Below are 12,993 nucleotides of genomic sequence, written 5' to 3'. Positions count from 1 at the left end.
TTCTGTATATTTTTAAATATTTTAAGAATATAATAATATTTTTTATAAAATAATAATAATAATAATAATAATATATTTAGTAAGTAAATTATATTATACTGTATTGTTATTAAAAAATTTAGTAAGTAAATATTATAATAAATTAAATATGTAAAATGTATAAAAAATAATAATATATTATAACAGTATGAATTATTATCGTATAGTATAATATATATTTATTATTATATTATTTATAATATTATTATATGACTAGAATATTATTTATAATATTATTATATTATTATATTATTTATAATATTATTATGTTATTTATAATATTATTATTTTTTTATATATTATTATTATATTATGTAGAATACATATATATATTATTATATTATTGTTACCGTATAATATATATTATTATAATATTATAAGGATTATTATTTAATTAATGTAACATGTAATTTTGTTAATGCAGCCTAACAGGAATTTGTTGGTGCGTAAACTGGATCCACCACAGACGTGGAATCCGAATGTGGAGAACCACTTACGCGCCACGGGATTCTACCACGTCTCCAGAATTGGAGTCATAAGAGAATTTCACCCCATGTTAGCTGCTCTGGTTGAAAGGTGGAGGCCTGAAACCCATAGCTTTGTATTGCCAATCGGTGAGGTTACAGTGACATTAGAGGACGTTGCTCATATATTCAGGCTACCCATTGATGGAGAGCCTGTCAGTGGATGGACAGATAGTAGCAGCGAGTTTGTTCAAAATCAGGGCATAGCAATATTCGGTCGTGAGCCATCAGTCAGTCATAATGCGAAGTCCTATATAAAGTTGGCTTGGGTTCGACGTATTAGAGATGCAGAGCCGTTGAATACTGAGGAGTCCATTAGGAGATACGTCAGATGTCATATATTCTGTTTGTTAGGGTCGACCCTATTCACGGACAAGTCGACCGCATATGCACATGCGAAGTATTTACCATTGCTTCGCGATTTCGAGCAGATCCATACTTACAGTTGGGGGTCAGCTTGTCTCGCTCATCTTTACAGAGCACTATGCCGTGCATCACGATATGATACTAAGGAGATGGATGGCCCTCTGAATCTATTGTTTGTTTGGGCATGGGAGCGAATGCCGTTTCTTACTCCCGTACCGAGACAAACCCTTCCACCCGCCGAGATACCAGTTGCCAGGAGGTAATAAGTCTTATTTTAGTCTTGTGTTATATTCATGATGCATGTTTGACATATGCTGTTTTATTTAAATTTTTTCGATTAATAATGTGTCAGGTGGAGTCATTCGGAACGGACTACAGCGTGGTTATCGAAGACCGTAGAGACATTCAGGCATGACATAGACTACATGGAAGAGGTAAATAGTTATATTTTAGCTGTTCCGTTTTTCAATCCATTATTGTTAGGGTTCTAATATGCCAATAATACTGTGGCAGTTTGAGTGGCGGCCGTATCACGGATTGATCGTTCCGGACGACTTATATCCCCATCTTGAGGTGTGTGACATCGTTGCTCCGTTGTTGTCATTCGAGTGTGTCGAGTGGCACCCTGCGGACCGAGTGATGCGTCAGTATGGATATGCACAACCTCCTTCGGGGGCAGTTAGAGATATTCCAGTTGATCAGCATTGCGTCGTTCTACGTGGAGTGCAGCTACATGACTGGACAGTTTTGCATGGGGCATGGATAGAGGAGTGGGCCAACAGGCGACACAGTCGACTGCGGGATCGGCACCCCCTCCGACCTGGGATTTTTTCCCGACGGTAGAGTATTGGGATTGGTACGTACGCTCCTATGGACATCTGTTGAGATTGACGGCCTACGTTCCTCATTATCCACAGCCACCTGCCCCACAGCCACCTGCCCCACAGCCACCTCCCCCACAGCATGCAGTGTTTGAGCCGATTCCTTATTATATACCACAGCCACCTGCCCCACAGCATGCAGTGTTTGAGCCGATTCCTTATTATATACCACAGCCACCGGCCGACAGTCATGGTAGCCATCACTCTCAGGCCAGTCACCACTCTCAGCACTCTGAGCACACCCCCCACGCTCAGAGCAGCCACCATTCTCAGCACAGTGACCACGGTCCGTCCGGCCATCATGATGATCCCGTACTTACCATTCCTTCCGGTACAGATTGGTTTGACTTCTCCAGTGGCGGAGAGGCTGGTTTGGGTGGCTGGTCAGATTTCAGTGGTATCCCTTCACTGTCGGTGTCAGCTGATCCACGTAGGGCATCAGTAGATACGGCTCATGGTTTGCAGGGTCGTACTTTCGACCGCACGTCAGCGAGTGCATCATGTGATAGTGGTTTTATGCATCGTCAGCGGGCATACACAGTTGTTGACACGTTCAACCCTGGATCATCCGCTCCGACAGATGCAGGTGGTTCGGCCCCTCCGACAGATGCAGGTGGTTCGGCCGCTCCGACAGAGGCAGGTGGTTCGGGAGCTCCGGGGGTGGATGACTCAGTTCGAGGTCACCCATATGACCTACGGACGGAGCGAAATCCACCTGATAGGTATACTCCATCGCGGTTCAGTCTGGGCATTATGGGTAAGGGACTGAGGTACTTTGGTGGAAAGAAGTGAGCTTCGATTTAGGTTATCTAGATTTTATTTTCAGAGTTAATTTAATGTAATTCGTGTTTAATGTTTGCTTTGGTAACTTATGTAACCTGTAGTTCCCTTTTTTGTATATTAACTTAAGAAAATCAGTTAATGACAATATTAAGCAGACAGTTAGATATCAATGGATAGACTTCATTTGAAAAAATACAAATAAAAAAGTACAAACACGAATGATAATAAAAGCACTAACTGACGAAATGCAAACTAAAAAGTACAAACATGAGTAAACTAAACTACGAACCAGCACCACTCGGTCCAGCACGCTGCGGACACCTACTCCGACTATGACCCTGAGCCCCACAGAGACGACATATCCGAGGACCACGCATGTCACGTGAGTCCATTTCATTCAGGTATCGGGTCAGTTTGGGCCTGCCTTTAGACGTCCGCCTCTGTGCGGGATTAGCGACCAATGTGGGTCCCTCATAAGCAGGCCATGTCTCAGGATCTCCTAAGGGTGTGAACTCAAACCTATAAACCTTACGAACTTCCGTCATCTTGTACACATCATGCACATACAACTGCCAATCAAGACGCTGGTTAGCACAGCAAGCAATAACATGGCGACATGGTATTCGTTCAACCTGAAAGTGCCCACAGTCACACGTCCGTCGCGCTAGATCAACAACTAACACCTTTCCAGTAGTCATTTCGCGCACCTCAAACACCTCATTTCTTCTATCAAAGCGGTGCACAACTATGTTCCCAGCCTGTTGCATACTTGCTTCTATCCGCTGTTGCGCAAATGCGGAGTACGTAAATCCAGCACGCTTGCGTTCGTGAGACTCCGCACTCTTCCGCGTAAAGAGTTCATTTAACCTATAATATGTTGCTCGTACCAGCGCCAACACAGGTAGATTACGGGCACCCTTCAACACTGAGTTAATACACTCCACAAGGTTTGTTGTCATATGGCCCCATCGATGTCCCTCGTCGAATGCCAATACCCAATGTCTGAGTCCGATGGCATCGCACCACCTGGCATATGCCTCGCCTCGCTCTTCCAACCTCTTATAGTTGATATTGTACTCCTCCACCGTTCTTGAATACCCTATATTAACAATAAGCTTCTGCAAGTGAGGGACTTTGAATGCCCTTAAGAAGTTACTGCCGATGTGTCTTATACAAAACATCCACCATGCTCTTGGAGGTTGCCAGTCACCACCGGAACGATTAACTGCTGCCCGTATTGACTCATGCCGGTCTGAGATCATACCCACACCGTCTTTTCTAACAACATACGTTCGCAGATTCCTGAGGAAGAAGTGCCACGCATCAGCTGTCTCACCTTCCACCAATGCAAAGGCGATAGGCACAATGTTCTGGTTCCCATCTTGTGCAACAGCGACTAGAAGTGTACCTTTGTATTTTCCGTATAGGTGTGTGCCGTCAACCTGAACCAGGGGCTTGCAATGCCTGAATGCCCTAATGCATGGATTGAAACTCCAAAATACACGATGAAGTATTTTTACACCTTGTGCCTCCTCGTTCCCGTTGTAGAGTGGTCGTGTTTCTATTTGGACAACTGAACCAGGAATCTTCTGCACCATGACCGAGAGCCACCACGGCAATGCTTGGTAAGATTCCTCCCAATCACCGAAAACGATGGCAACTGACTTCTGCTTTGCCAACCAAGCCTTTCGATAACTGATGGTATAGTTGAACCTTGACTGGACTTCCGCAATTATAGATTTCACCTTGATGGACGGGTCCGTCTCGACCAACAGCCTTATAGCCTCAGCAACTGTATCTGAGTCCAACTTGGAATGATCTTGTGAAATCGTTCCGATGGTGCACGTGTGTCTACCGTTGTATCTGCGTATCTCCCAACAACCTTTTCTCCGTATCAAGCTGGCTCGGATAAGCCAGTCACATCCACGCCCTACATCTGCATTTTGCATAGAACGTCTGTGGCTCAGACTCAAACACATCAGTCAACTCCTCTAGATATAGTGAAACTTCTAATTGCTGCAACGACCGACTTTCTAGAGCTGTATTCCATTCCAATTCGGAACTCTCCGTCCTCAGGATCATGAATACCTACAGAAAGCCGAAATCATCGTTTATTGCACACTCCAAGGTATAAAGTAACAAAAACTTCTTATTTAGTCAACACGTACCTCTGTTTGCATATTCCGGAAACTCGGGGGCATGCATCGCGTCGAGATCCAACTCACACATAAAAGGTGGAACGCCCATCGGTTGACTGCTCGAGGGACGAACCACTACATTCTCCACTGTTGCCTCAACTCCCACATCACCATCCTCATCCTCATCGCCGGCTTCATAAGTGGCTTCGAAGTCCTCTTCGCTGTCACTATTCATACCTTCGTACACTGCAGCTATATCATCATTTACATCTATATCATTTTGGACCGCTACTACCTCCTCAGCTTCAAACTCAACGTACAACTCAATCTGTGGGTGTCTCATATAAGTCTGCCGGTGAATTTGAAACATATTCTGCATACTCGCTTCATCCGTGATCGGAATGGTATCAAACTGTATTAGGCCACCAAAAACCACCACCGGATTTCGGTACAGAATTCTGCTCACTCTCATTAACGTACCATTCTCCATGCTTTGACATAGGCCGTTCTGCAGCTCCATTAACGTCATCGTGCATGGAACCACAAACGAAAACGAATTTTGTGACACAAACCTCACTCCCTCATGAGTATTATGTATTATCTCACCATTACGATACACCACCAAATTTGCGGTGTCCTCCATTACACCAACTACAGCATCAAAGAATCCTCACAACACACTCAACACACTCAACTCTCACTCACTCAGTATGGAAAACACTATCGAGCTCTACCTTATATAGAGCGGTGAACTTACCACGCCCCCCACGTGGTTCACACTTGGACCAATCACATTTCGCCACGTCAGCACGCCCCCCGCGTGCTGACGCAGCACGCCCCCCACGTGGTGCAGTCGCCGGGCCAATCAGATTTCGCCACGTCAGCACGCCCCCTGCGTGCTGCCTAGGTGGCTCAACCCCAGCTTGCCACCTAGCTTCCACGCCCCCCACATGATGTATGCACCACGCCCCCTGCGTGCTGTGCATGTCCTGTGCCAACATCCATCTCTGTGTAATACACACAGTTGCTCCATATTCTCCCAATTCACCCACATGCTTTCCATATTTAAATTAATCAGCCAAAGATTACCATTTTATATATAAAAATTCTTTTAACACAAAACGTGAATGCCGTTTTGTTTTTATTTAATTAAAAATTGTTATTAAATGACAAAACGTCATTCACTTTTTATTCTTTTTAAAAAAATGGATTAGACCCATAACAATATAATACACAATGTTATAAAAATATCGATACATATCACACGTTTATTTATAATATAAAAAAAATGAGTCCCCAATTTTAGCTAATTTTTTTTAATATAAAAAATATTGATATTTTTGTTAAAAAAATAAAATTATTTAATATAATTACAGATTGATAAATTTTGCAAATAAAATGTTAACACGTGAAAAGCGTGTTGGACAGATAACAACATTTTGACTAATATGTGAGGACACGTGGCAATTACATCTTGACCAACACGTAAAACGTGTTGAAACACGTAAAAAACGTATTAAATAATTTTTATAATACTATAATATACTTCAAATGGCAATATCCAACTAAAATACTATCTCTATTTTCATATTAAAAATAATTTCCGTCCAATTTTAGTTTTAGAATTTTTGAAATAACCAAAATTAAAGATAGATGTCGACGGACTGGGTAGTAGCCCACTGTTGGGACTACCCAACTTCATAGTAATAAAAGATAAAAGATAGGTTTTGGTCCCTATAATTTTTTTGGTTTTATTTCGAAAAAATTTAAGTTTTCTATCTTAGTCCCTGCCTCCCTGGTATATATTAGTTTATTCTATTATTAATTGATGACATGACATGTCTTACTATTAATTAGTATTTGAGCTTGCTACATGGACGTTTAGCTTACCATATTAACATGTAATGGAACAAACTAATGATTGAAGAGTTGTGTGTTTAGTTTAAATAAAAGAAAGAGTAAGAAAATAGAAATAGGGTGAGCAGTGGGGGCAATGGAGGAGGGCACACTGAAACTGAAAAACAAAACCCTGCCGGGTGCTGGCAGACTCAGGTTTCAGGAGGGGGCGCTGTTGAGTGCACGCATTCCCGCATCTGAATCCGAACTGACCCTGGGTGGGACCCACATCTGGAGGCGCGTGGGGCGGCGCGTCCATGAGAAAAGTTTTGTCGGCATTCTTCTCCGACACTGCTGACGTCCCTTTTGCGTCAACATGCATTTATTGCTGCTTCCCATCTCCTAACAAACCAACAAAATTTGTGCTTATCAAACAAATCATACTTTTTTATTTTCTGTGTCGCTTTTTATTTTTAATATGGTGGGAGATGTGGGGTGATACAGCATTATGGAGAATAGGAGTGCTTTCTCTGCGTATGGTACCAGGAAATTGAAATCGGATCGAGCGATTTAGAGCAAAAAATTCGGACGGTCCGATTAGAGGAGATATAGAAAAAAATATTTTTTTAATAAATCTCGGAAGGTCCAATTTGATTTAAAAAAAAAAAACCTAAAAATAGAGGGTCCGTTTTCATTAAAAGGAAAAATTAAAAAAAACAAAAATTGAAAACGCAGGGTCCGTTTTCAGTTAAAAAAAAACAAAAAAAAACAAAAGGTGTAAACGGACGGTCCGATTTGATTTTAAATAAAAAATAAAAAAACAAAAACTAATCGGACGGTCCGATTTGTGGTCAATGAATTTTTTAACAAAGAATTCGAACAGTCCAATTTCTCTCTGTCTCACACCTGTGTCTAACACCTATATACACCATAACCAAACACAACTCACACACTCCTCCAATATAAAAAAAAATTAGCCACAAGCGATGGCGTGTGCATCTAAATCCAAAGGAAAATCAGAAGCCATTTTCTTTCCCTATCTCTGGATTCTTTGTACCATCCAATAAAGCAACTACAATATGCCAACCACGACTTCTTTCTCATTCTTTGTTATCAAAACGGTTTTAATTTCTTGGTTTCCTTGTTGCTATCGTGGGTAGATTGAGCAAACCACCCCCAAAAAAAAAAATTAATATTATTTATTATAAAAATATTTTTTTTTTTACATTTTTAATCTATAAAAATAATAAATAATATTAAAATATTTTTTATAATATATTTAACATGTTTTTAGAACACAAAATAACAAAATCCTGTGTGGATCGAATATCTAGCTAAGATTTCGATAAATTAAATAGTAAATTCTTAGCGGGTTGTTGCTATATATCAGGTACTTCATTCAATGCTTCATATCTATAATAAATATGTTTTGTCCAACTATACTATATAACAATAACTAAAAAATAAATCAAAGCAATTATAATTAAAGAACAAAGATACCGAGATGGTGAATTATATCAGAAGTCAATTGTTTATTTTTTTATTAATTTTAAAATATAAATTTCAAAAAAAATATTTTTCATTTTTATTTAAATAAAATATCAAAAAAATAAAACCAATAAAGATAGAAATTTATCTTGTGTCTTTTAAGTCAAATTCTATAAAATCTATATTTTTTATAAATTTATAAATTTAAAATAAAACAATAAACTATTTTTAAAAATTTAATAAAAATTATCATTTAACTCATTAACATCTAAAAAATTATCAAAACTTTTAATATTTAAAAAATTATTATAAAATATAACTCTCTAGAATAATATAAAAATTTAAATTTAAATCTTTTTAGAATCAAAATAAAAAATAATTATATAATATATAACTAATTATATTTATATAATATATAATTTGAACCATAACTAAAATATTATATTAATTATATTATTATTTAATTTATAAAATTAAATATAAAATTTATATTTTTAACAACGTTACTTTTAACTCAAACTTAAATTTTTTAGCAACACGTCAATGATCAATTCGATCATGCATAGTATGATATCTAACTAAAGATGATCAATTCGATCTCTGATTTATTTGCTTATTATGCCTTAACTTTGTAAACTAATTACCAGAGTTGGCCTTGGATTATTAATATGTTTGGTAGAAGAAATATATCACTTGTAATGATATAAAAAATTATATAAAAAAAAATATATGTTTGGTAAGAATGTAATATTACTGTTTGTACCTGGAGGGACATGTTTGCAATTTAACTAAAGATAAAAATTAGGAGCAACCGATGTAATACGTATATCAGAAAAGAAAATTTTGAAGTTCACCGGAACGGAAAATTTTGTTGACTTTTATTTTTATTATTTTTTATAGCTTTTGTCTTGTTATATTTTTGTTTCTTGTATCCTAGCACGTTATATTATAAATTTATTAAATCTTTTTTATTTTTATTTTTTCAAAAACGAAAATCTGTAATAATGAAATGAGAGGTCTAATCACATCAAAATCTGGAAAGGCTCCCAATAATTGATGAAGAAAGGGGCTCCATGACTTCCTAACGCTAGAAATGACCCCTGCCATTGGATCAAGAAAAAAATTAAAAAAAAAATGGCCATCATTCAACCCATAACATGCTCAGTTGTATCCATAGGGTTAATTATTAAAAATTATATTATCATAAATATAGTATTAATATTCAAATTTGAAAGGCTGGTGAGAAGTATGTATATTTTGGAGAGTAATAACTAATAGGGGAAGGGTAATTATTGGGTCAAAAGGGACTTTTTTGCAAAGTTAATTGTGATATCAGTTAACTGCATCAATTGTCGCTTCATACTGAAAACAAATTAAAATGGTAAAGTGGTTGCACTTTGAATCAAGTATTGAGTCAGAAAGACTTTAGCCAAAACGAGCAAAAAGAATAAAAAAAGCACTCCTCAGAATCCTGACAATAATTGATTAACATATAGTCACATATAAAGAGAGAAGGAGGTAACTTCAATACTTCATCCTAATCCTTTTTACAAAATCCAAAGTATAACTAATCCATTACAAGCACCAAGCTCATTTGTATTAGGGCAAAAACAAAAACCATCCTTATTATTCCTTAGTTAGCAACAAAAAACTTTATATTTGTCCGTATATATTTTCTAACAATAATGTTCCACATTTCCACTATATATGTGCCTAGTAAGAAAATTACACATTATTATTGAGTTAAGTATTTATATTTAATACATAATATATGTAAAAATAGTTTAACATTAATAATCCAAAACAACTACACGCTAATACTAATGATTGTGATGCATCTAAAAAAAGTACGTGTTCTTAACATGGCATCTCAAGTAAAATCCTATTTTTAGATATTAAAAAAAGAAAGAAAGGGAAGTTATGGGGGGTTTGATGAAGGTTGCAGGCATTGGAGAAGGAGGAGATGGAGTTGATCATGTGATGCTCCAAAAACAGCCAAAATGGATGGATGGACGTCTGATGGGACCTCCTGACACTCCCCCACACACTCTACTACTCTCTTTCTTTTTATTTTGTCCTCTTTCTCTCTTTTCAATTCCTTCAAAATCTTTTATTTTTTTGAAAATACTTAAATTATCAGCAAAAAATAACATTATGTTTTTAATATTTTTTAAAATAAAAATTGTTTTAGATTTATTTAATTTTTATATAGGTCTATTTTTTATTTTATACTATTTTTTCACTCTTAACATCATCAAAAATTCAATTCTAAAATTTTTAAATATAAAATTCTAATACTATATCATAAAATTATTTTTTTAATTTAAACTAATAAAAAATATAACATAAATAGTTATATATATATTATCGAAAACCAAATTCAGATTCTATGATCTCTACCATATCTATCTATATAATACTGTTCAAATTTAATATTTTGTATATTACTTTTTTTTCTTTTATTAATAGGTTGTCTCAATTGCATGATTAACTACATTATCGTTTGCTCTTCACAGTTCACATACAAATATTTTATTTCATTCAAATCAGTTTTAAAATTAATAAACGAGTGTCCTATGAATCATTATTATGAAATTTTTCCATTGATATATATAATAAGAAGAGTTTTAGCTATACTAAAAATACTAGTGTTTTAGTACTTTTAGTGATTACTCTTAATTACATATAAATTTTACAATTAAAATTATTAGAAATTAAAATACTTGAAAGTTTTCCTCCATATATGGGTTTTGTTAGGAGCAGCAGATGTTATTATCAGGATCCTGTTGTCTATAATTGTGTCAGCTGGAGGGAAACCGGAGATGCACAATAAGACAATAGAAGGAGCAACCAAGCAACCTTTTTTTTCTCCATCTTAGTACTGTCTAGCTCTACTACTGTGTATGTCACACCAACCAACCATCACATCTTCTCATCTTCACTTCCAACCATTTATTTAAATACATTTTTGTTCTTATCAAATATTATTTTTTTATTTTAATTTCATAAAATTTTATTATTATCTCCTTCTTGCTCTTATTCTGATGTCAATTTCACTCTCAATCCCAACAATTACGATTGTTGTTTAGTTATAGAAGAAGATAAAATGAAGAAAAAGGATATTTTTTTATAAAAAAAAATTTTGATCATAAGATTATAATAATGATAAAATAAGATAATTATAGCAAAAATAAAACGTTTCAAACGTTAAAGTTAAAATTAAGACTTAACCCAAAAAAATTAAATTTTATAAGAGTTTAATTAAGACAGAAACTTATTTAAACCTTGTTTTCTTTTAGTAATGAAAGAGAGTTCATAAGATTCGAAAATATACAATAAAAATTTGACATTATTAATGAGGAAACGATAATATATATTTGTTTATTTTCTAAAATTTTAACAGTGAATAAAAAATCATACATCGAATAAACTAAAATTGTAATATCTTCATAAATACTTAAGTTGAAAATACTATTATTCAAAAAATATTATATGAACATATATACTAGCTATGTATAAAATAATTATTATTTAGTAAATGCCCTAAAATCTATAAAATATTATATTATTTAATCGTAATTAAAGTGATAATATAAATTCACACTGACATTCACATCTTATCTAACGCATATAGTGGTAGGTAAGGTAATTAAGTAGGTAACAACACATACATGAATGTTAAAAGTTAAAACACAAATAAATATTCAAAGTGAGCATCGATGTCTGACTAAGAATGCATGCATCAAAGTCCAAACTAAACCCTTGTTCCTTGAATTTCATTATCTGGACAGAGAAATAAATTAGAAAAATAACGGGACGGAAAAAGTTTATAGAAAATCTCCGTTGAGGTTTGTTGCAGAGAGAGAGAAAGAGGGAATTGCGGGGAAAAGGAGGAATTGGATGGTGACATGACGAGAAAAAGAGTGGGACGACCGTGATTTCCATTTCTATATTCTTTTGCAGCTTTTATCTCTCTCTCTCTCCCCTTTCTATTATTATTACTAGCATATTATATTGCAATTCCTCTAAATTAAAGTACATGTTTTTTTAGTATTGATTTTTATAAAAAAAAATTATTCAAATTTATAATTTAATTTAATCCAATAAAATTTGAAAGTTGCCTATTTTAGTTTCTCAAATAGCTAGTTTCTTATGTTTTATTGGTTAAATATTGATATAATATATATTTAACGAAACAAACTAATAATAAAAAATTTAAATTTCATAAAATTAAAAACAGAAAATAATTTTATAAAATTAAAATAAAAAAGATTATTTTAGAATAATCAAAAACATATTTAAATTTTATTATTACCAAAATTATTTCTATCCTTAAGTGAACTAGTTGAGGTTTTTTACCCAACTTATATTCACAAAATAAAAGTTATAAGAGTTGAAATTTTAATCAATGGTAAAACTAATATAAAAAATGTAAATTTTTTTAGGACCAAAGCTAGAAAAAATTATAAGGATTAAATTAATATATATATATATATATATATATATATATATATATATTATATATATATATATATAATGGAATAGATTTTAAATTGTGCTAAGTAGCCAAAAAAAAAGTTGAGTGATAATGACTGGAAACATATTTCACAAAACATGAGTTAGAGGTTTTTTATTTTTGGAAAATCAGATATATATTGAATATTGAGTTTGAGTGTAGTGGCCCCTAGGAGGATGGTTGTGGGAGCAGGATGAAATCCATTGAGCAACACCACATTCAACGGAAATGAACTCTGCTTTCTTTGCTTTCTCTGCACTGTTTCTGTTCCTACTATTTACTCTTTATTATACAATTTTTATATATACATTTATAGACACACACGTTGTTTATCACCATTACTATTGGGTATCGGATTCTACTGCAGCATTACCCTCAGCCCTCAGGTAAGGGTAATAATAAAAACAATAAGCTACATATAT

At 34.7% G+C, this 12,993-nt stretch overlaps 1 protein-coding gene across 1 annotated transcript; it reads right to left on the bottom strand.

Moving 5' to 3' along the window:
- Positions 1-2,874: 2,874 nt before the first annotated feature.
- Positions 2,875-4,542, bottom strand: LOC130979352 (uncharacterized). Its single transcript, XM_057902773.1, has one exon. The coding sequence runs from the start codon at positions 4,540-4,542 to the stop codon at positions 2,875-2,877; it is 1,668 nt and encodes a 555-aa protein (XP_057758756.1).
- Positions 4,543-12,993: the final 8,451 nt, after the last annotated feature.

This window comes from Arachis stenosperma, chromosome 5 (genome assembly GCF_014773155.1).
Source record: "Arachis stenosperma cultivar V10309 chromosome 5, arast.V10309.gnm1.PFL2, whole genome shotgun sequence".
NCBI lineage: Eukaryota > Viridiplantae > Streptophyta > Magnoliopsida > Fabales > Fabaceae > Arachis > Arachis stenosperma.
Note: the sequence above shows the minus strand (reverse complement) of the source record. Positions and strands in the feature narration are given on the sequence as shown.